This window comes from Neodiprion lecontei, chromosome 5, assembly GCF_021901455.1.
Source record: "Neodiprion lecontei isolate iyNeoLeco1 chromosome 5, iyNeoLeco1.1, whole genome shotgun sequence".
NCBI classification, from domain to species: Eukaryota; Metazoa; Arthropoda; class Insecta; order Hymenoptera; family Diprionidae; genus Neodiprion; species Neodiprion lecontei.
Window position 1 is genome coordinate 23009627 of NC_060264.1, and position 24394 is coordinate 23034020.

General features: G+C 40.1%; 5 protein-coding genes and 1 non-coding gene across 18 annotated transcripts in view; 5 read left to right on the top strand and 1 right to left on the bottom strand.

Annotated features, from left to right (window-relative positions):
• Nucleotides 1–191: 191 nt before the first annotated feature.
• On the top strand, nt 192–1454 carry LOC107223026 (probable signal peptidase complex subunit 2). The gene is made up of 3 exons (XM_015662588.2): nt 192–367; nt 618–922; nt 1009–1454. Exons 1-3 carry the CDS (start codon nt 323–325, stop codon nt 1250–1252), a joined length of 594 nt encoding a protein of 197 aa, XP_015518074.1. The 5' UTR covers nt 192–322; the 3' UTR covers nt 1253–1454.
• LOC107223035 (structural maintenance of chromosomes protein 3) lies at nt 1316–8039 on the bottom strand. 2 transcript variants are annotated; one of them, XM_015662601.2, is made up of 19 exons: nt 7715–8022; nt 7566–7641; nt 7294–7472; nt 6918–7076; nt 6596–6755; nt 6232–6517; nt 5969–6143; nt 5774–5887; nt 5389–5639; nt 5181–5324; nt 4780–5091; nt 4375–4686; nt 4061–4262; nt 3681–3971; nt 3301–3563; nt 3063–3228; nt 2828–2966; nt 2482–2719; nt 1316–2335 (listed from the first exon to the last, which is right to left on the bottom strand). In XM_015662601.2, the coding sequence occupies exons 1-19, from the start codon at nt 7727–7729 to the stop codon at nt 2209–2211; spliced, it is 3609 nt and encodes a 1202-aa protein (XP_015518087.1). In that variant the 5' UTR covers nt 7730–8022; the 3' UTR covers nt 1316–2208. The 2 variants fall into 2 exon arrangements, 1 of the variants encoding a protein (XP_015518087.1); XR_006904546.1 differs by lacking the exons at nt 1316–2335; nt 2482–2719; nt 2828–2966 and having other exon boundaries at nt 3089–3228; nt 3301–3586; nt 7715–8039.
• Nucleotides 8040–8355: 316 nt separating this feature from the next.
• Nucleotides 8356–9965, top strand: LOC107223025 (DNA-directed RNA polymerase II subunit RPB3). Of its 2 annotated transcripts, none has more exons than XM_046740684.1 (5): nt 8356–8651; nt 8879–9018; nt 9098–9305; nt 9412–9618; nt 9705–9965. In XM_046740684.1, exons 2-5 carry the CDS (start codon nt 8887–8889, stop codon nt 9887–9889), a joined length of 732 nt encoding a protein of 243 aa, XP_046596640.1. In that variant the 5' UTR covers nt 8356–8651; nt 8879–8886; the 3' UTR covers nt 9890–9965. The 2 variants fall into 2 exon arrangements, with proteins under 2 accessions (XP_046596640.1, XP_015518073.1); XM_015662587.2 differs by having other exon boundaries at nt 8358–8651; nt 8874–9018.
• A 1124-nt stretch (nt 9966–11089) lies between these two features.
• Nucleotides 11090–17541, top strand: LOC107223020. 4 transcript variants are annotated; one of them, XM_046740681.1, is made up of 6 exons: nt 11090–11366; nt 14543–14622; nt 14721–15527; nt 15604–15832; nt 15943–16033; nt 16117–17541. In XM_046740681.1, exons 2-6 carry the CDS (start codon nt 14571–14573, stop codon nt 16225–16227), a joined length of 1290 nt encoding a protein of 429 aa, XP_046596637.1. In that variant the 5' UTR covers nt 11090–11366; nt 14543–14570; the 3' UTR covers nt 16228–17541. The 4 variants fall into 4 exon arrangements, with proteins under 4 accessions (XP_046596637.1, XP_046596639.1, XP_046596638.1 ...); XM_046740683.1 differs by lacking the exon at nt 11090–11366 and adding an exon at nt 11726–11747; XM_046740682.1 differs by lacking the exon at nt 11090–11366 and adding an exon at nt 12825–12983.
• Nucleotides 12090–12162, top strand: Trnar-acg. The gene has a single exon. It is a non-coding gene; the product is annotated as a tRNA-Arg (tRNA).
• Nucleotides 17542–19035: 1494 nt separating the features above from the next.
• Nucleotides 19036–24394, top strand: part of LOC107223033 (diacylglycerol kinase eta) — a 34032-nt gene continuing 28673 nt past the window's right edge. For 3 of the 8 annotated variants that reach the window (XM_046740671.1, XM_046740669.1, XM_046740668.1), the window contains exons 1-3: nt 19037–19637; nt 19754–20323; nt 20486–20620. In XM_046740671.1, coding sequence (XP_046596627.1) covers nt 19976–20323; nt 20486–20620 — 483 coding nt within the window. In that variant the 5' untranslated portion in view covers nt 19037–19637; nt 19754–19975. Of the gene's footprint in view, nt 19638–19753; nt 20324–20485; nt 20621–21735; nt 23212–24394 lie in introns of those variants that run through there. The other 5 variants (XM_046740665.1, XM_046740667.1, XM_046740672.1 and 2 more) reach the window with 4 other exon arrangements.

Sequence of the window (24394 nt, forward strand, 5' to 3'; positions counted from 1 at the left end):
CTTTTGCGCTTCCAAGTTCGTGGATAGCTCTGACTCTGTCCTAGGGAATTTTCAGTACTGTCAGTCAATTTACGAACACGGCCTATGTATATCATGGACTCTCTATCAACTCTGTAAGTCACTGGTCTCGATATCTAACTGTGATATCAGTATTTATACCTCGCGTTTCATCTCTATATACAAGTCTAATATTCCGTGGGTAAAGAAAGAAAAAGGTAGCGGCACCTGAGCGCCGTGCAGAGAAGAGGTTATAAAAATCATTGGTGACGTGCCGTATCCGAGTAGGATAAGCATCTACATCGGCAAAACATCATTGTTCAACATGTTCGAAATGGCTGGTAAAAAAGACCAGAAGGACGAAACTGCAGTGAGTATTGAGAATAGAAGGGACAGAGCCACTTTTGGTCGAAAATCTATTTGATCACAGGTTAAATACGACCAGCAATATGGTGATGGTAAATCACAGAAACGGAACACTTGACGTGGTGCAGAGTTGGTTTGATCAGTAACTCGTTCAACGTCTCGAAGGATTCACCCAAAACCTTAATTTACTCGTAATATTCATACAATTTCAAGTGAAAAATTTCCAACTTACGTATCACACATTCTCCTTTCAGCTGATCAAAGTCAACAAGTGGGATGGTTCTGCAGTGAAGAATGCTCTGGACGATGCAGTCAAGGATATACTGACCAGAAAGTACAATTACGTGGAGAATTTCTCGCTACTTGACGGTAGATTGGCATTGTGCGGCATCGCCGTCGGGGTTGCAATGGTTGCTCTTCTCTGGGACTACATGAATCCGTTCCCAGCATCCAAGCCTGTGCTAATTGCCTGCGTGTCGAAGTATTTTGTCGTTATGGGGGTGCTGACATTATACACAACGTACAAGGAAAAGGGGATATTTGTGGTAGCAACTCAAAGGTAGAGAAAGATGAATGATCTCCAGAAAATTAGCAAGCTATGAATTGCACAGGTTTAATTTCTCTCTCTCAATTCGGTTGTTGTAGAGACCCGGCTGGATTCGATCCAGAATTGGTGTGGGAGGCGAGTTCATACCTGAAAAAATATGATGACAAATACAATTTGGTACTTTCGGTAAGGGATGAAAAAGCCGGAACGTCCAACGAGGCTTCAGTCACGAATTCCGTGGCCAAATTCATAGACAGCAACGGCGTTATCATTCCAGAACTGGTTGAAACCATGGTCAGTAACTTGCATGATAGTCTGACTGCCAGTCGCAAGGACAAATAAATTTGGTGATAAGTAAGAAATAGAAACAGTCTGGTTCGAGTATAAGACTTTTTTTCTACTTTCTTAAATATGTTTATGTATGTACCTATTTATTAATACTGGCGGCGGAAAGAATCTCTCTTCCTCGCGCGTTCCGTTTTCACTATTTTAACGTAGTTATTCCAAGTAATTTTTTGTTGAATATAATTTAATTGAAACTTTGGTTGAATAGAAACCAACCGTCTTTCAGTCCTCAAAAATAAAAACGCAGAGACAAATTGGTCTCGAGAATGTTTCCATAAAGACCGTGAAAACTACTCTTTGATAAAATCTTAAAATTATAGCAAATTTTGTAAATTAGAATAAATGTAATTGAACTTGGTTATTTCATTTCTTCTAAATTACAGATAAACGAGATAATGAAATAAAGATGTGGTTCTTTATTTCATCCCAATAATGATCGTCTGAGATTTTCGAAGAATGAAAATCTAATCACTGTATTGTTCAGAGTATAAGACGACCCCCAATTTTGAGATAGTATCTTAGAGTGTTTGCCACAGTTACCCGCTCATAAAACGTGTGTAAGACTAGGACAATTTTGGCGAGTGCTCTCAACCATAAAAAAACCTCGGCTTATATTCAGAACAATACAGTATTTCCATTTGTTTCATATCATCGAAATGCACAAAGGTGAATTTCTTTTTCTTCATTTTTTTTTCTATTTTCATCTGTATATAGTATAAGTAAATAGATCAATTACAAAAGTATAGATCACGATACGAATCGCTAAGCATCTGAATTCCACCATAGAAAAAAAAAAAAGAAATAATCTGTATGATGTGGTATGTATGTATACATCAAATCATGATTTATAATTACTCAATTGTTGCAACGGAATATGTATGTACATGCATACATATACCAGCGTTTGATTTTATATAGTTTACAAATGATCCTAGTGTTTTATGCAGTTTGATTCAACCGTGCGTTGTGTCATCCTCGACAAAATCGGCCGCCTCTTCTCTCGATACGCACTCGACGTGCGACACTTTGTTACGGAATTTAACACCGTAAAATTTATTGGCATGTTCCAGAAGTTCGGGTCTGTAAATGAATCAGACAGTAAATTGAATACATTATAATTTCAAACTCTCAAGTAATAGTTAAATATCTGTATATCAATATTGTCAAGATTAGGATTGTGGATTATAAAGAGGCGCAGAAAATCCCTAACAACAATAAGTACTAGCCTGAATGTCGTAGTGATAAATTGCGCATCGGAGCTCAGTTCATGGATCATGTCTGCGACGGCTTTTCGATGCTGGGCGTCGAGGGCCTGGTCAATCTCGTCGAAGAGATAAAACGGGGCCGGGTCGCATTTTTGTATAGCGAAGATAAGCGCCAGGGCGACTAGCGACTTCTGACCACCCGAGAGTTGATTCATCTCTCGCATTTCGGCTTTGTGGCCGGTAAACGATACCCGAATTCCTACCGAAAATAATGAAGAAATCGATATTCAATTCTCTATCATAATAAATTTGAATTATCTTACATTTTCGATGGAAGACAGGTGAAATACATATTTTCTGGACTTACCGACACCAACAAATCGGTCGGAGTCTGCAGATTCTGGAACAGTGTCATCTCCCTCCTCGCCATCCGCTGTCTTCATAACAAGCTGGGCGTGTCCAGAAGGGACGAGCTTCTTGAAAACCTCGCTAAAATACTTGCTGACCTTTAAGCACGAATAAACAATAGTTGTCTCGATATATTTGTTGCTAAGAAAAGTCAGGAATTTCTGAATAAAGGAAACATGACTAGTTGAAACTACCTGTTTGAAGGTGAACTGTATAGCCTCGCACTTGCGCTGCTCCAAGACAAGCATGAGTTCCTTGATCTTCTCATCACCGCGATCCAGTTCCTCCTTACGCTTGACCAATTTCTCCTTTTGATCGCTGAATGACATGAACTGGTCCAGTGCTTTTTTGTTGACGTGACTGAAGAAATTGATGGTAAATATATAAGAAATCTGTAGTAACATCGGATGTCGTTGTTGCATTTGCATTTACCTGTATTTCTTTAAATGATTATTCGCCTTTTCCATTTCTCTGAACAGCTGCTTCGTTGTTAATTTACTCAACTTTCCGAACGCTTCGTGACTCGGCAGAGCACCGAGCTCAGTGATCTTCTGCGTACACTCGGCAATCTTTTGCTGTACGATGTTTTGTTTGCTTGCCAGTTTTTCCAGATCCTTAGCATCTGCCTCGATCTTCTCCTGTGCCTCCTTCTCCGCAACTTTCCACTTCTCGACTTCCGCTGACTCGGCTTTTTGCTGACGAACAGCAATAAAATTTTCTACACATTACTAGTTAGACCAAATTAAAAGACGGGATTTTTTTATTTTGAGGAGAGCCAGCAGAATTAAGAAAAACGTTTGAATGCATCTCACCTTCTTCATGGCGCTAGAAACCTTGTCATTCTGTGCCTTGAAGTCTGAGTTCACTTTAACTAGGCGCTTTTCGATATCCGCGAGCTGCGCCTTGGATGATTCCAACTGACGCTGACGATCTTCGACAGAGATTTCCTGCAGTGCTTGAACCAGCTCGTCTTTACGCCGCACCAAGTTATTCGTCAGCAGATTCTCGAGTTTATTTTTGTCCGCCTCAAGCCGCATTCTCTTGGCGAACGCCTCTTTGTTTTCTTTAGTCAGACGTCTGATGTCATCGTTCAGCGTATCGACCTGGGGAAATTAAATAAATAAATTAAAGTCGCCTGATAACAGTTGATGAACGTGAAAAAAAAAGTACGGTAGTGCATTTTTTTTTTCACCTGGTGCTGATCAGCGACTGACAACTGAGCCATCAACTCCTGGTGCAGCTCACTCTCCAGGCCCTCCTTGGTAGCAGTCATTGCCTCGAGATTAGAGGTGCACTGAGCCAAGCTGCGCTCCTTGGGCGTTCTGTATCTCTCGATAGCGCTGAGTTCCTCCTTCATCAGTCGTATCTCTGCCTTCATTTTATCGAAAATGTCTCTGAATAATGATTTACAGCAAAAAATCAAACCCCATTCTTTAATTTAGCGCCAATTAATTAAATTCTGGAGAATTTCCGAGAGCCGATGAAAATGCGCGATTAAAAACTGACTTAGCCTTGCTGTTCTTAGTCTCCGTTCTCTGCATCTCGCTGACGTAGGAGCTGATGCTTTGTTCAGTGGTCCTGAGCTCATCTTTCAGCGTCGACATCTGTTCCTCAAGCGTGCTGATCTGCGTCATGAGTTCTGACCTGGTCTTTTGGATCTCGAGACGAGATCTGGACGAGTTGAAGTAGCCACCGGTCAGAGAACCCTTTGAAGACACCTGATCACCCTCCAAAGTCACACAGTCCAGTCCAGATGTTCGTGCCAGGCTCGTCGCCGCCTCCAGGTTTCGACAGATCAAAGTCTTTCCAAATATGTATCTGTTCAATGAGAATCAATGTGAAATGTATACGAATAAAAGTAGCCAAACAAACACATCGATTTGTATTTATCTCTCGGATAAAATAGCTTACCGCAAAGCACGATCGTATTTGGGATCGTAGTTGAGCTTTGATATCATTGGTATGGCATCGCTCGTCTGAGGATAATCGATGACTTTGACGTGGAGGCGATTCAGAGGCATGAAAGTCACCTCACCAGGCAACTGCTGGTTGTTCATTTCCTTCAGTATCTTAGTACCGAATTTGTCCGTTTCGACAATATGGTGAAACAGTCGATTACCGGCGGTCACTTCAACCGCAGTGTAGATGCTCTTGTCACAGTCAAAGTTTTCGATCACAGGGCCGTAGTAGCTGCTCACTTCGTGCGCCATGTCTCGGCGTTCCCTGATCATTTACAAAATCAGCTCGAAATTAGTTTTACTTTTTCTTTCTTACGCATCGACAGGAAACATCTTGATACATTTTCGACTCACCGAAACGTGTCCAACACTTTGCGAACGCTGTCCCTACCATTCAGGATTGGTTTTCCAGCCATGGAACGAAGACTTTGATCGGCCTTCGCAAGGTCTTCCTTCAGTCCCGAAAGATTTAACTGAAGAACGCTTTCCTGGCGGTATCTGGTAAGAAATTTCGAATGATCAGGGAATAGTCAGAAGTCTAAAAATCACTCGACGCACTCACTGTTCCTTCCGTGTAGCCTGGCATTGATCCTTGGCCTTGGTAAGGTCATAATACTGCTTGTTGTGTTCATCGATCGAGGCCCTTTGACGCTCCATTTCACGCGTATGATCCTCAATCTTCTTCTCGAGTGCGATCTGCTTCTCGGCGTCCCTCTTCAGGTCCTCGCTTATCTTTGCCTGGTGATCCTGCTTGTCTTTGATCTGCTTGGTAAGCTGCTTGAGTTCGTCCTGAATCCACTTGTCTCTTTCTGCCTGAACAGTAAGAAGAAAGAAAAAAAACAGATTGAAATCACATAGTCAAGAACAAAAAGAAGCCAGAATTACCAAGTCAAGAAAGAAAAAGGACGGATTTCTCAAGGTAGAAGTGCGAAAAAGAATCTGTTTACCCTGTTTGTAAACTGAGCGCCTCTGCCTTGTTTCGCGTAAAGCTCCTTCCGCTTTTGCTCCTTCAGCGCGAGTTCACGCGTACATTCTTCTTCAACGCCTTTCATTTGCTCGTACTGGAAAGTATCGCGAGAACATATGATAGAAAAGTATTCCTACATTTCTAGTGATGAATAAAAAAAAAACACAGTTGATACCTGAGGCTTTATCTTCTCGAGCTCCTCTTCCCTCCCAGCAATGTTTATTTTTAACTTCTCCAGCTCTTGCTCCGCTCTTTTTCTGCTGTCGTTGTCACCCTTAACCTCCTCGAGCAGATCGTTGATCGTCAACGTGAGCTTGGTCTTCTCCTTGAGGAGCTGCTGCTGCTCAGCACTGGAATAAAACATCAGCAGTGACGCCAGTTTTATAATTAGCCTCAGAAAACGCAGTACAAAAGGACAAAACAGAAGCTTAGATTCACCTGAGCGTGTCGCGTTCCTCCTTGGCGGAACTCACCTCCTTCTTGGCCTCCTTGAGCCGCTTGGCTGCCGAACGCACAGCCTCCTGGGCAGCCTTCGCATCGGCTCCAAGTTTGGCTTGCATAGCACCGCTGTTAGCGCGTGACTCTTCCAAGTCTTCCAGCTTTTTCTTACTTTCCTTCAGCTCGCGTTCGTGGATTGTGTACTCCAGACACCGCCGCTGTTTGTCCCAGCGTTGGTACTCCTTCAGCTCCTCCTTTTCCTCCTCCAATGTCTTCAAACGCTCCTCTGTAAGGTTACAAGTGTGTGAAATCATGAGATTGTACCACCTTTGGGGAATGTATAACTACAATCGAATCATCTCACCTATGGTTCGCAAAAAGTCTTCTATTTTCTCAAGCTTTCCTTCAGTCTCTTTAAGGATCGCCTTTGACTCCTCGCGTCTATCGTCGTAGACTCGAGTGCCGGCCACTTCTCTGAGCAATTTCAACCGCTGCGAGTCTGGGGCCGTTGCCATTTGGTTGATCTGATGAAAGTCAAGGAAACAATCGATTTCAGAGAATGAAATTATATTAGTCATTCCTATAAAATTCTGAATACACAATAATATCGAATGTAGTTAGTATCATTCGGATTATTTGACATTTAGCAAAATACAAAATATACAAAACTTATTATTGGCGCATACCTTTCCCTGCTTGACGATGTAATATGGATTGGACCTGGAAAATCCAGCCGATTCGAGCAAATTCATGACGTCGCTTCGCGTCACTATTTTCTTGTTCAGAAAGTACTGATCTTTTTTCGACCCGATCATTCGCCTGAGATAAACCTCATCCTTGTCGATCTGTAAAGACAGTGAAGCCAAAAATTAAACAGATATTTCTGCAAAACAACTTCGTATCTGGATGATAAATTAACCAGAGAATAAAAAACAACCAACTGCCAACGTAATGATCGTTATCTTGTTTCAATATAAATTTTAGAAAACTGTGCAGCCTTGTGTGCTCCAAGGTATAAGCCAGGAAGCGTTAACCTTGCTGATGTGGTGTAATAAAACCCACCGGAAGACGTCCATCCGAGTTGTCAAAGATAATTTCGACATAAGCAGAGATGACGCGTGGACCCGTGCCTTCGTGGAGAAGGGCTTGACGCTGCTCAGGCCGAAGGTGGGAGAATTCGTCGCTAAGCACAAACTGGATAGCGTAGAAAAAGTTGCTCTTGCCCGATCCATTCCTGCCGACTTGAACAAGTAAAAATGTATAAAAGGGCTGATAGAATCATGAAATCTGAAAGACAAAACTAAAGGTACGGAAAGAAGAATATCTCTACTCACCGACCACATTGTGCCTCGGATCGAAGGGCACTACAACGGTCTGTTCTCGATAGGATTTGAAACCTTGTATGATAACCTAGAAGAAAATGCAACGTTATCATTCAGGATGATTTTCGAAATGACTGCAGTGAGATTTGAGGGCGGCTTACCTGTTTGATGTACATGTTAGTCTGCGAGCTGGACGATCGTTGGGTCCGGTTAGCTCACACAGTGTATTCAGAGTGACGTTTGATACCCATCACAACGACGGATCGACGCCACACGAAAACGGCGCGTCCGGGCGTTATTCTACCGGCTTATTTTTACTGAGGGTTTTTTACGCTTCGGGGTATTAATCGGGCTCCCAAAAATCGTGTTTAGAGCGTACTTTTAACACAGAGAAATAACAAACACGGTGCGTGGACACACTCAGGTTTGCCAACTGTTAACCATTTCGGCGGGAGCGCTGAAAACTGCGTCGCCTCCGATAATGCACGAAGGTTCCCGAACGATACCAAACCATAGGCTTAAAGTAGCTGCGCGCTCTATGCACCACTCAGGCATTGAAATCGTGCAGTCTATCACTGATGAAGCACCGCAACCCCCTGACACACGCTGCTAAATGTGGTTCGCAAAATGTCCTTCGATTCTGCCGCTAATTTCCACCACTAGTGGCGCTAGTAGTGACCTAAGGAGCTTGCGCGCGGTCAGCAAGGGCAGCGAGCGTGTCAGAAGTCTACTAGCGCCACGTAAAGGAACTAAAAAACGGGGACAAGACGCGTACAGATTTTTAGTATACGAGCAGTGGTGAGTGTCAGGGGCATGATGCACCGTATCTTGGTGGCCATCTTGCGTTAACCTATGGGATTTTTTGGAGCTAACGGATTATTTCGGCACACATTCTACTTCAAGTGACCATTGAACATTGAATAACCGTGCACAAATGACAAGTTTGAGTTTATTGCGAAAACAGTGGAGTGTTTTTGCATTTTTGCATTAATTGAGAATAAAATAATACAGAATGCCGTACGCTAATCAGCCTTCGGTTCATATAACCGATCTCACAGAAGAGAACGTTAAATTTCAGGTAGAAGACACCGAACTAAGGTAAAAAAACAAAATCCTAACCTAACTCGACGTGTTTTAATCAAAACGATCTTCTTATAAACTCGCTGTATTTTTCAAATTTTTCGGAAAAATTTATGATGTAGCTGTAAAAATTTGCCTTAAAAAATTTTATTCGCCATTTTTGCCACCTGCTTTTTCAGTCGCTTGACAAAACAGACTAGCGTTCAATCTCATTATAACCTCGTATGTTCTGTGGTGCAGCGTAGCCAACAGCATGAGGCGAGTGTTTATTGCCGAAACTCCGACAATGGCCATAGACTGGATACAGCTTGAAGCGAATTCAACAGTTTTAAGTGACGAGTTTCTTGCACATAGGATTGGAATGATACCGTTGATCAGTGACGACGTGAGATCGATTTATTTTTGAAACCATTTCTTGCTAAGAAAGAACAATAGTTCTACTGCCTGTTCATTTGTTTTCGTAGGTGGTTGACAGAATTTTATACACAAGGGACTGTCAGTGTATGGATTTCTGCCCTGACTGCAGTGTCGAATTCACACTGGATGTCAAGTGCGCAGAGGATCAAACTAGACATGTGACAACAGCCGATCTGAAATCCAGTGACCCCAGAGTGCTGCCAGTTACTTCGAGACACAGAGAAGACGATGCAAGCGAATATGGAGAGACAGATGGTTGGTTTACAGTTTTCATGACCACTCTGTTTAGTTTGTAGCATTAATAAGTTGCTTTGATATCATAAATTATTCCTACACAATGTTTTGATCCTTTCGTTTGTAGAAATACTCATCGTCAAACTGCGAAAAGGCCAGGAACTAAAGCTGAGAGCTTATGCAAAAAAGGGATTTGGAAAAGAACACGCCAAGTGGAACCCCACTGCTGGTGTCAGCTTTGAATATGATCCAGACAATGCGATGCGTCATACATTGTTTCCCAAGCCCGATGAGTGGCCAAAGTCGGAATATACTGAGCTCGATGAAGATCAGTGTAAGAGTAATTAAATGAAGAAAATTTTAACTTACTTCAAACAATTTGTGCATCTACACGCAGTTCTTATTTTTTTGTATGTACAGATGAAGCGCCGTTCAACTGGGAAGCGAAGCCTAACAAGTATTATTTCAATGTCGAAAGCAGTGGTGCTCTGAAGCCCGAAAATATTGTCATGATGGGTATAGTTGCCCTGAAAAACAAATTGTCTAATCTGCAGACACAGCTGAGCCACGAAGTACAAAATGACGCACTTAGCATTCATCACTAAATATCTGTAATAATTTATCCCCACAAGCACTCAAACTATCGATTTAATAAAAATAATAATAACAATAAAAATCATAGTAACTGTTGTTCTATTTTTTCTTTTATAGTTCAGAATTTATACCGAAACAATAATACCGTAGCGTATATGAGATGGCGTTTCATCCTCTATGGATGTGAAATACTGTTTACTTATCTTGGTACAATTTAGCGATGGCCACTAAGGCAAAAATGATTAAGTCCAAAATATAATCTAACGCATCTCGATTGAATCAGTAAAAATTAATCGATTATGTCGTATTTTCTGAAACGGTGCATTTGAAATCAAAATTCGTAAAGTTTGGTACGTAGTCTTGAAAGCGAAAAAGTTTTTTTGATAATTCATCGTTTTATTTCAAACATTTAAAAATTATTGAAAAATTTATAAAGTAGAAGAGATATAAAAAAAATTTTGATATAAAACCTGAAGTCGTCTCATCTTTAAAAAATAGCTGTTTAATGTAACAAGCTTCCTTGTCTGGGTTCAAAGCAAACATTCTCTCGTTGTTCACATGAATTAAGTATCTATCTGTATCCAACCATTTTGAACTTGAAAACCTTGAGCGTTTGCTGGCTCAGTCTCTTCCATTATTTTTACCAAATCGAAGGGTTTTGCATTTAGAGAGGTCTGCCTGCTAACAGCTTTCAAAGCTTTTATAACATCTACCTTTTTCAGATTGATTGCACAATCAAACAGAAAATACATACATACGTAGGTTCCATATCCTGTAGAAATTTTTTGTAAAACTATTGCCCGCAAGTACAGTCAAATTTGCTGTCATTTGTACTTTGTACCATTTTCGGTACATGGGTGGTTATTTCCCTGATGCGATAATAATGCATAATTGTGGTAAATCAAGTACAAATCCACCTGAAGAGCTCTGAGTTTCGCCGGGGCAATACGAGCCGCGTGCTAACAAGACAGTGCAAGACAGCAACGAAGTTGTTCGGAGCGCAGTGGTCTGTACTCTGATTTGTCTATAATTAGGAGGCAAGTATAAAGCATATCTTTATAAGTCTATGGTATAAAGCACTGCCGTTACCTCTGGTACCTATGAGCATGACCACTAGATGGTGGCACCCTAGGCCCGCCCACTCGGGGCAACACACAGGTGGTTTTCTGCGCACCTGAAGACGGGCATGCGCCTGTGGCGGAGGTGGAGGTGGTGGTAATTTTCATATACACAATAACAAAATGGCGGCAACAGCGAGTCAATTGACGTTTCGCGACAGTTTTCACGAGTCGTATAACTCGTGCGTGTCAACGCGAGTTCATTAAATGCAAGAACACACGCGCTTATGCCGCAATGTTGTGCACCGCGTATTACAGTGACAATGATCAGGGTGTGAAACACATCCACGGATACTTTTAACCCTGCTGTTCCCGCGTGTGTACAGCCTGACGACAGACAATAATATCATTATCGATATTATACCTCCAGGTAGGATTATTTTTCGTGCGTAATCATTGTTGTTGCCAGATTTGACTATCTTATCTCAAATCTTTTTCTATCTGCTTTATAATTACCGTGAATTTAGTAGGATGGACGGCCAAATTTCATATTCACACAGAGCTGTGTGAAGGTTTCGAGTGAATTGAGTAGTATTTATTTAGCGTATGTGTGTATACCAATTTTCATCCAATAGAACATAGATCGAATGACATCCAGCCGTCCGTCCGCTACCTTCTCTCTCTCTCCTTCTTTCTTTCTCTGTCTCTTGATGACTATTTTTACCAATTGTTTATTTCTCTGGTCTTTCTCGGCTTTATCGCCGTTCTATTAACGTATTTACTGACAGCTGTAGCCCACCAACTGAACTAGGTACGTACACCTGTGATATTGTTCGCTTTTTTAATTCAAAACCGATTTAAAAGCGAAACAGATTCTCTACAGCCTGCATAAAATACGTAATTGTTGCTGCTAATCGAGTTGGAAATCTATCGACATTTTCAACAAATTCGAATAGAAAATACGATTCAGGAACAGCGTAAAAATAACTCGCCTATACGTCCGTTCGATGACGCGTAGTTCGAATTTCGTATACGTAACACGCGGTGTAGATCGTAAACGATTCGTTTCACGTTTCTGCGTAATAGTTATCACCGGCGTGATATTCGGCCGGTCGTCATTTGTGTTTCGCCACTGCTAGAGTATCCCCAACAAGGTCCTGTGGCGCAACGGATAACGCGTCTGACTACGGATCAGAAGATTCCAGGTTCGAATCCTGGCAGGATCGGTAGTTTTTTTTCTCCTTTTTTTTCTGTAGACACACACGTTTTAGCAGTAAAATCGACGATCCAATGGTTAGCAATTATTCTCAACTATTCTTTCCTCTTTTCTAAATATCAATTCTCTAAATCGTTTTCTAATTCATCCTTGCGGGTGAAAATAATGAATCACCCGGTATGAACGTAACGGATCAGTTGAATTGTTTCGACATCCGTGTAAAGGAACAAACAAAGAGCACATCTAAAGCGTGCCGGGCAAGAAGATTAAAGCAAAGAAGGAGCGACGGTGCAGTTTTAGTTACAACTATGTACATGTCACGATTCGCGTCGACGGTTTCGCCGCGGTCTCGGATTTAAGAGAGCATGACAATTCAGCCTCTCCCGGTTCCTGTACACGATATATACTCCCGTAACAACACCAACACCGATTAATAGTCGTCATTTTTATTAACGATAAGTGTGCACGAAACTAACAGGCTTCTTGACTTAACGGAGTCCGTAGAGCAGCGGTTATTCAAGGGTTTCGAAAGCAACCGCGCACCGACGGCTGTGCTCGTTATGAAAATATGACGTCATGTGCGTCAGCCTATCAGAGTTGCCGATTTCGAGAGACTAGAGAATATAATACGCAAAAACGGACGGTAAATTCAGTTTTCCGTCATGGAATCGACGAGTCGAGAGTTATTCATTTCGTCTTTGATTATAGAAACATCTGGTTACAGCGAGATTAACAATTTTACATCCCCAAATTATTTATAACACCGAGAGATATAATTCGCGCAGTGGCTCTCAGCTGGCTATTTGAAGCCGTGTAATTATTATACCTCAGGTATATAACATCATACCGATTGTGTGATTCCGACGTAGTGATTCATTCGAAAAGTTCCGTTTCTGGTGTGACGAATATGTCATATACATGTATCGTTTGTGCGATTATTATTTCACGGTACAGTTTGTGGTTTAAATAGATTTACGATTCCAGAATATTTTAACGCCCCCCCCCCCCATCGCCCCCCACATGTAAAATAGGTATTCATCATTGAAACTCACTCGTGGCAGAAATACAATAATTGAGAAAATTTATCTCCGTTTTCGATTCTATTGTATTATTCAGGGTGGCGACAGACCTGGAAAAACCAGGAAAACCGAGAATAGTCACGGAATTTCATCTATAGGAAAAAGTCAGAGAATTATGATGGTCCGTAGGGAAAAACGCACTTTTTTTATAAACCGATATCAAACTTCAGCTGTGTATCGTAAATTCAACTAAGCTAACTTTCGGAATGGTATCGTTAAATTTCTAATTATTCGTGTGAATCGAAGCAATACTATATATGTGTTTTTTAGATCCATAATTGTACATTCAAGGTGCACAACTTCTGGAGCTTTTGTTTGTAAAAGCTGCCCAACATTACCTAAGTTCTGTGGGAAAACGTCGGGGAATTCTGAATTTTTTGACGGGAAAAGTTAGGGAATTTTATTTTAGCAAAATTGTCGTTATTGTGGTATGAATTATGCAGCTTAATTTATATCTATATTCATACTGTTTTCGTGTTAATTAGGTATAATGCAGGTATAATTACAGAGCGAGACACGAGGCTTATACCGAGGCAGCTGCTAGACTGAAATATCTGCATCAACTGCACTCTAACGCGCGATGCTTTAAACTTTCTTTTTAAATTATTCAAGTAGCACGACGAATCAGTCTCAGCAGTGCAGACTTATTGTCTACATTACACATACCCATGTAAGTTGTAAAATTTTCCCGCGTTTGGAGAAAATAAGCGAATAGACGTGTATTCCACATTATAATCACGAGCAACGTGCATGCGGATGTAAAAAATACACGATCCGAGGGTTCGGCTAGGAGTTGTTGGTATTGGTGTAATAATGTAATGTGTGTGATACACATAAACCCGCGCGCGTATTTCATTTGGCTTCCGGTCGACACAGTTTTACAAACATCATTATACATAGGTAGGTATATCCTCCTTCGCATCGTCATGGCCAGCTATACATTCATATATTTATATACACTTAGGCGTGTTTCTCCGTGGCCTCGATATTATTATACATATATGTATGTATGTATTGCACGTAGGCATACATATCATGTACATACTGCACACGTTGCGATTAATCCGATAATCTAATATATATTTTTGCGCTTCGGATCGCATTCGATAGACTCGGTACAGTCTGGGAAAAGAAATCGAAACGAACGCCGTAAGCTATATTAAGTGACCTTGAAACAACCTGGAAACATTAATTATGAATAACTACATATTTAACGCGGTTATTAAATTAATCATCGTTGCATGTGTAGACAAAAGAGTCCCGCCTGATCCGTAATATTCTAATATTGAAGAATATTTTTAATTTGCGCAGGAGTTCCCGACGCGATTCGAATGCCGCGATGACCCTCCACTGGTGGATGCATTGGTTTTGGGTTACTCTGCGATTTACCGGTGAGCATGATCATTTCGCATTGATAAGCAAAAATCGAATACCACGACTGCCAGGGTAATAGGTTGCTCGCTAAACAGATTCTTTCTTTATATTGCAGTTATTCTGGGAGCTCCGACAACGCAGTTCACAACGGCTTTAAAAGTCCAGGAAGACCGCGGTGTTCGTATTCCGGTGACTACGGTGACGCCGATTTTACCGGGTATAAACAATGTCACAGGGGACATTTATCAGGCGTCTAAAGCGGCGGAAATGGAACCTTTGCGTCAGGATAAAATTCCCGTGCGGGTTGATGCCGTTTCGAACGAAACCGCGAATCCCGGCGAGCCGCGAAATCTTCTCGCCGTAATTATCAGACCTGATAACAACAACGATAACGGAACGGGAAAAGGAATTAGCAATAACTTATACAAGGAAGAAAAGCGGAAGAAGGATGGGAGAAATTCATCAGTATTAAATAACCCAGGCGATGAAGAAAACGCCGTCAATATACAAAACAAGTACAATAATAGCTTGAGAAGTTTATCTTCGTCGTTGAAGAAGGACAGTAAAATCACGTGGATTTTGAACGGCGGTAACAAAACGTCGCGATTGACGAAAATTACTGGAGACAAATTCAAGACGACGGATGATTACCGGAGAAAAAACAACACCGAGGATGAGGAGGACGATCGTAATCTGGCGGTACTTCCGCTTCGCGTGAAAGACGCGGGGGGGGAGGAGGAGGAGGACGGTGAAGAAACGACACAGACACCGTCGACTACTAATAGATTTAAGCTGGTCTTAGACAGAACTAAATTTATTCCTTCCACTAATGTTAATGATGATAAAGACGAGGTCGAGAATCTGAGAGACGACGAGGCCGTTGAAACGAGGATGATAGCCACTGCAGCTTCCATTCTACAAGGTACAATAACTGCGTGAATGCGTGTTTTCTCGTTTGAAAAAGATCGGTTCTCTATTTACACAAATTCTAATTCCAGGTGCCGTTAGCGAGTCGCCAAGACTGAGCAGAGCGAGAAGCGCCTTTGCCGGAGACTATCAGCAAGAGGAGAGAGACAAAAGGCCTGACGAACAGGCTCAGGAAAGGCTCGCCGAGAATTCGGGAAACGCGACTGCAAACGCCATCGACGTCGCCGCCGTCACTGGAAGCTGTTTGGCCACGCTGGTTTTACTCGGCACCATGGGTAGTCTGGGTTTCGTTATGTACAGGTACATAAATATACACGTACATCGATATCTACCAGGAAATAACACAAGAGTTGGTAAATTTTTACGTTTTCCTTCTTCTGGTTAACTTGAGTTTCCTCTTTCATTCACAGACGAAGGTATTTGAATCCGCCTCAAACGCTCAACAGTGACAAATGCAGCAATCCGGACAGCTCGGGTTACATCGACGATTCAACCATCAGGGTAATTGCTATTACTATGGTGATATTTCTTCTATAACTCGCAATTGAGACATATGTTCTTTCCTTTGTTTTGATGGACAATAGGATAACTCGGAGGAAATGTACAGCCTGGACAACGACTCATTTTTAAACTCGCTCGAGGCTATGACGATCCAAAATTATTGGACTGACAGCGTCAAGCACACGAAATTGTGAAACAAAGAGGTAAGGATAAATTGAAGACGTTGTTGATGGAAAAGTTTTAACCATCATTTCTCGAACGTGTGCAGTCGGTCGATTGATTTTACTTACTTGTAGAATGTCAAAAACTGATTGCATAGAATATTTTAATATTTGTAGATTGTGATGAGCCGCAAGTATTAGTAGAATGATTTAAAAAAGATTATTGAGCAATTGATTTTTTTTCTTTACATCCTGTTAATTTTTACTGTTTTTCTTGCAACTCCTAATGTTTCTATTCAATTTTTTTGCCGGAGAACAGGAAAAATTCGCGCTGTTATATATCTTTTTTCCTCTGTTATTTATTTTTTTTCATTTATACACCACCTTGGAATAGAAATACATATAGCAATAAGAATGTTCACATTCCGTAAATATTACGTATTGTCATACGTTAACATGTAAATAATAGTATTCGTCCATGAATCACCAATGAACAAATTTTTTATCAACATACGCAATGATTATTAATCATGACAAAAAAATGTATTGACGTATGCAAGCAAATTGTATAATTTTGCACGTGAATTTGCACTTGTATGTTTAGAAACGAAAAAAGAGAATGAAGTTTTAAATATACCACTGATCTATTACAAAACAAAAAAATTAACTGTTATTATTATAATATTTAATATACGTGGGTGAATAAGAAGAAAAAAAAGAATAGTGCAATAGAACGAATAGTTAGAAGGAGGACGATGTGACTATATTATACATGCCGCAAATACCATATGAGATCCAATAAATTATAGGGTGGATAAGTACAAATAAGATTTCTTTTCTTTTTTTTTTGTTTTTTTTTCTTAGGGTGTTTTGAAGTAAACATAGATAACGTTGCGATTCCTAATCTTTTGAATTATAAAAACAATCTTCTATCTCTGTTAGTCAGGTGTAAACGGTTCACGGCGTATTGGACCTTTATCATTATTCTTTCTTTCAGGTCGACATTGTACGAATAATAATGATATTTGTATTAATAGTAATAGAATTATGGAAGCAAACTATTTTTCAATTCGGAATTCGTTGCCTTACTTTTCTTCTTCTTGCAATGAGCGGTAAAAATATAACGGGTATTGTATACATGATACAGACATAGATTTTTATTCTCTTACATCACTAATCTTGTTATAACTGTCAATTGATTAGTAACTGGGAAAGAGACGTCGCAATGCTTCTCTCTATAGAGTAGACATATGAATTATAGAAAAAAAAAAACTTGAAAAAAAGTATTATGCTAAATACCGTAGGTATTAGAACTGCACGATGAATCAATCGATTGAAACTATATACCATCATGACGATTAATCGTACAGCTCTAGTAGGTATAAAATATATTCTAAATACCTATAATATTTAATTCTAGATTGTAAAGTTCACTTTATTTAATTATAACTATTATTATCGTTATATTTATCTTGCTTATAGTAATATTTATTACTGTTATTACCACTTACTATTAATCATCATTGTAACTGAGTATTAATGAGAGGGAGCGAAAAAAAAACGACAAAAACATCGGACCAAAAAATACCTACATAGAAATGTAGCTTTGAAAAAGCCTTTATTACGCACATATCCAGAATGTTTCATTTACGTCTATGACATTTATATTTCTTAGCAATTTAAATGTAATAATATCCATGATGCAATGTAGTTATCCACATAGTATTATTCGTCATAGTTTGAAATTTTTTTGATAAATTAGTTCAGCCATTCTTTTTACATATGTTTTACGGGGTTGTTACAAATCTGATGAAAAATGGGAAAACATCGAAAATACGAGTTTTCAATAACCTTGCTTTGATTTTTTGACACGATTCAGCGATCCTTTTGTCTCGACTACTGTCTATTGTTGTAAGTTTTCCCAAATGACAAAAAAGAAAAATTAACGAGTGAAAAAAACAACCCCCACTCGTAAATTATATTTCTATGTTACACAGATGAGAACTCTCGGAAAATCAATTGTGATAGATAAACGTAGCGCATACAAATAACTATATAATAATAATAATAATAATAATAATAATGATAATGATAACTATATGCATAGGTAGTGATATAGATTATGAAATTAGTTGATAAGTAGATTTTAATCACCATATCTACTTAATATACGCATATACACACTTACAAGTAAACCTATGACTGCGTTATCATCGCCGCATCGTTCGGCTTGTCTATCATTTCGTTTTGTCTCGTTTTGTCGTATATGTTGTGAGTATAATTGAATTAAGGTTGTGAATACATTAATAAAAGAAAAAGAAAGCATCACCGCGTGATTACATTCGTAGCATTGATCAATGCATGCGCGCACGTAACATGCCACTGTAAATTTTATACAGCTACGACAGTTTCGTGTTAATTATGTATAATCGAACTGTACAATTACATGTAATAATCACGTATTGTATAGTACATGTAATAACGTATGTCATGTAAATAAATTAAATGGAAAGAAAGCAAGAATATTCGAACAGACGCTTGATTCACGAAGCCGCAGATACGGCGAAACCACTGATTTCGTGGGCGAGAAATTTGAAGAAAAAGAAAACCCAAAAACGTCAACATATTGACTGATTCTTGCCAACTAATAAATTACCGGCTGTCAAACTGCCACAGTTACCGACAAGCAATGTACGAATAATATTTTCCGTTAGAGCCCTTTGACGGTTGTTTTAAACAAACACAGTGCATTTTGTTTTGGACAGATGGCGGGTACTGTACAATTCGATTCGTTTGAACTCTGGGCGCCCGAGTCGAGCCGCTCTTTTTTGCCAGTCTCCATCAGGTTGGGTTAGGAATTGAATAAGGGCCAAAGACACGCCTCCGCGCCGACAAATTGCACCCAGATAGTCCTAGCTGTAGTTTGATATTCTGCCCTAATCCGCTGTTACGACCTTACGCGTAACACAGTATAACATCACAGGTATCAGGTGATAATTACAAAACTGCATGAAATTTTGCATTAATAATTACGCTCACGACACGTGGTGACGAACCAAAAGTGCAGTGTAACCATCTTTCACAACCAAAGAAGATTGTTTTTTTATGTCATGTAAGTCGAACATGTAACGCATCAGTGTATTACACCTGTTGTAACAATTCTGAACAGTACTTTTGGTGGTGATAGTGATGGCAATGGTCTTGATGACGATAAACTGCAGTCGAACGTCGTCGATCGTGATTATTAATCCCCGATTAAATTCCACGCTATAGGGCGTAGGGGCGGTAATTAATGTCACTATAAATTACAACTGATCGAGAAATTGATCCGAGTTATGAGTTCGAAGATTTCGTTACCTGGACGTCGCCTATGGCTGACCTATAGCAGCCACCAACTTGTTAAATCAAGGGCCGAACCCGCACGAATCGTACGTTATCACACGGTATGCGTACGAAATATCACAGCTTCAGCCACCTCCGTCAAAGCTGTTGATGTCATTGTTTACATGTGTAAATATCCGCGAACTATGGACTTACGTACGCATCGTTTCTCCGACAGGATATTTACAACATCAGGGACTCGGGCGTTGATCGAGGAGCGGCGCAGAGACGCCGTAATTGCAGTCAGGACGACGACGAATTCGTCGTCACCGAGGACTGATAAGCGTGCGGAGAATCGACACATAATATCATCGACTGCACAGGCAACAAACTAACAGCATCATGACTGCGAGGCAAGGGTAGCACAAGGGGCTGCTGCACCTTTCATGGTGGGCGGGAAATGGAGACCGACGTATCATCCGCAGCAACATCATCGACCGCGGTAATTACTGGGCGAAGGAATAGGAGGAGGAGAAACGGGATCAAGGAGATTAAGGAGAACACAACCAAGGATATTAATGTCAATAATAAGGAAGATATTAATGACATCAGCTGTGATGATGATGATGATAATGACAACGACGATGACGATGATGATGATGACGATGATGAGGATGACGACGATGACGACGAAAATCGGGAGGAGAATGAAAATTATAACAGTGGTACCGATCCCTCGGGAATAATATTTTACGACCATGAGGAACGGAAATTAGGCACCCGGGAAGAGATTGAAGATAATGTTCAGGTAATTCCATAATATATATCGAATTTTGTGTTGATTAAAAAAAAAATAATCATTAAGTGCTTGACAGATTTCCCCTAGATCTGTCTTTCAAATTTTCGTGCGATTCATTTCGCAGCTCGGTTCATTTTTACCACTCTCTGTTTTTCCCATGAGGAAATATAGACATCCCTGCAGGAGGGCGGCGGCTGCTGTACCAAGGAGGGATTTCTCTTGAAACAAATATGGTCATTCCAGCGGTGGAGGAGGCGGTATTTCAGATTAAAAGATCAAATGCTTTACTGCTCGAAGGACGACGAGGTGAGTCTACGGAATTCCTTTTCCATTATAGCGCGACGGTAACGTCTGAACGCAATGCGGGTGTACAACGCGCGATGGAAAAGTATGCCTCTATATATACCGGCGAGCCGTGGGTGGTCGACCAAAAACACTCAACTCACTCAGCGTAGCGTAGTACAGCGTAGCGAATTACTCATTTTCGTCACCACGCAACGCGACGCGGGTGGCGCGGCCGATGCGCCGTGGGGTGCACGCGAGAGCAACCGAACACACACGGGTGTCGACCGCCTGTCGTCCGGAAGTTTCAATAGGCGTGAGATAGACAAAAAAAACTAGGGATACTTTTTCCCCCTTAGGCCCCTAGTTCCGACGCTTCACAATGAGAAATAAGTGTGATTCGTATTTCGGCGACAAGCCTTAACGAATTTCACGCGACCTTTCAAACTTCGATGACTTTAAACGAAATCAAAAAAGTAAAGAAAAAAAAATGGGTTAATTCCTTAAGACGTGAATCTTTGCGGAAAATTGTTGGTAGGTGACCTTTCATTTTCGATCCGTATCTCTGACCGGGGATTTCTTGAAAATTTTTTCACAAACTGCAAAACGATTCGCAATCAACCGGATTTAGGGATGAAAGCTTGTGAGAAAAATCAAATTTCCGGCATGCGGCGTACGTGCCGTGAAACCTTCTTCAAACTTTCCCAACTTCCGATTACAAAGCTCTACCATCCACCCCAATTGGTATGTAAGATTGTGAGCGAAAATTATTATCTTTCAAGAAAAGAAGAATCTATCAGTTCTTTTAAATGAATTCTCGATAACGCGTCCATCTCGCTTTACATATTACAGTTTCACTTGCAATTTTCTTATTCCACCTGTTTTTCCTCTGCCTTTCGCTTCCTCTCTATTCTTTCACTTGACTCTCCATAAGGAAACGACAGAAAATCAACGATGCAACGTAAATCATAATTTACACCCGGTGAAGATGAGCATATAAATAAACAGGGAGGGAAAAGGCGCAGCTGCTGTCATCCGTGGGACCTGCGCGTTGTCGGTTCGGCGCGCAAAGCCAAGTTGGGATCGTTCGATCTGTCGGCCCGCGTCGCAGGGCTGCGAGGCGGGTAGGCAGTCGGGCAGACAGAAAGAGAGTAGCGGCGGTCAAGGGGCCGTCTCTCCGCCGCTGCGTCGGCACTCGCGATAACTTGGCTGTCGCGATCCCGCCGCGAAACCTGTAACACGTCGCACGCACCGCGGTCAACTGACAGACGCGAGTTTTGTTGCACTTGGAGGTATTAACGAATTGCAACGAACCAGCCGACTACCCGATTCGCCTGGCCCAGCCACCGCTGCGTGTCTTAATCTCAACCCCATAATAATTCATGTTATACCCTCACTGTATTTACGTGTATACGTCGCGTTAAACCTGCGCAGATATCGCCTCGTGTGGAGATAAACATATAAAATAAATCTTAAATTTCCAAACTCATTAATTGATAATCGAATCTTTTCTTGTTCTACCACCGAAATTGAAAACAAAAGAAAAAAAATAACAAAATAAAACAATAAACAAACTGTATTTCTAGATCTAATGTTATAGATTATCACAATTCTAGTATAACGGCACACAGCTAATTATCTATCGTTAGTTATGAAGCTTGTAAAAATGGGAACAAACGTCTGTAAGAAGCGAGTACTTAACCAAACATACTAATAACATCTACAAACTTACGTTAATACGATATGTGTATATATATATAATATAATACCACACACATTGATGTGTGTACGATCATCGACGATTGACAATCAAATTCTTTCCTCTTCATATATACAAAAACCAAATGTATACAAATACATAAATTAATGATAATTTTTTTGACAGACTTTTTTAACGTCATATTTCGGTATATTTTTGTGCGAACTTTAAATTTGTCTACTTCCTCATCGTCTTTGGGTATAATAAATGGTGATTACGAACTACTGAAGGCCGTGCGATAAACGTATATAATCGTAACAGTTTTACCGATTAAAGTACGCAACGGGAAGAGGAAAAAATCACGAGTTGATAAGGGATAGCTTTGGATCGTTTTATTTAATTTCGTTGCTCGGTTTCTATGTTATTCGATGTGCACAAAACTTCTTCGGAGCAAAAATTATTTTCATGTAATAAGCCTTACAATGTTGGTAATAAGTAAAATAATGAATAATCATTGAGAGGTATTGAAGAAAATTAATTAAACTGTGTATATTATACTTGGGAACGCGGTTCAATAACTAAAATGGTTAATAATAATTAATGGTAATATTGATAGTAACGACGAATGTAAGCATTCCACTCGACAATCACTTGAAGGGTCTTTACATCTAATATAGGTATATCTATAATAATAACAGAGTAATAATAATTATAACTGCAATAATAATAAGTCGAATTTATGCTGCGCGTGTCCAAAAATAAATTGAACTTAAAACGCGGAACATTAATCGATGAAAGCCGAAAAAATATTTGCAACTTGTAATCCAGGAGTGTAATAATAACGATAAACATACTAGAACACATATTTCATAAATTTTGACAACGAGCATTCCGAATAAGACTCGGCTCTTATATGGTGAGTTTATCGTCCTGAGTAATACCTTTTGTTTACAATCTATTATTGCCAGGAAGAATTACATTGGAACAATTTAAAAAAGTTTATTATATATTCATTCAGTTACTATTTTATTTCACTTCATTTTTCATCGTTATTATCAACAGTCGAACTTGGACAGATTCGCTGTGTCCACAATCTGAAGTTGCTTGCGTTTATACCATTATTTTTCCTACAAGAGTCGGAAAGAATGATTGATGGATGGACTCATAGCTATCGGCACGGTACAGATTTCCTCTGTACTGCATAAAGTTGATATAATACCTGCGGCACATACGAAAAATCTCATCTTTCAACGTTCAATAAAAATTTAAATAATCGCGTTGTCGTTTCGAGAATAAGTGAAAACATCATCGAAATTGAATATCAAAACTAGAATTTTTTTTCGATATCCCCACGGATTTTCCCTTGCTGTTTGTCTTTTTATTTTATTATTATCCTTGTTCTGTTCCCAGAGGAAATACAGCAAAAATTTTTCGACTAGCGAACCGTCGCAACGTTCGTACGAAGAAGTGATCGGGATGTATGAGGCAGAAAATTGAATTGCGCAGTAAAGAAAAATATAATTTTTCCGACAACGCGGCTGATTCTTTCACGATTAACCATTTGCCAGCAATCATACATTCGCGTAAGAAAAAAATCTTGCAACAGAATCATCTATTGAATAAACTCCATGGACAAATAAAGCTACTGACAATTTTGTTATTTAAAAAAAAATTCGAGAATAATGATAGAAAATAAAAATCTAAGTTTGCACGTCGAACTTGAAGCAATAGCTTAAATACATCTATGTATATTGCATAAATATATATATTATGTATACGCAGATCAAGTGGGACATAGTCGAAGGATCAAATGTTCGCACGAAATGCCTCATATATAGGTATAAGACGCATGTCTCATAAATGTGGTATTATACCGGGATATTCGTGTACATAGGTGTGCAGGTATATGTATACATAAGCCGCGGCAGGAGCAGCAGCAGCAGGGGATGCGGCGGTTATCTCTTGACCTCCTTTCAGCCACCGCTCAATATACACGCGGTATACCAACGTATAATACTATACTTATACTATAACACATGCCAACTATACCGTAATACACGAAAAAAGAGATTGAGAGGGCGAGACGAGGAGAGATGCAA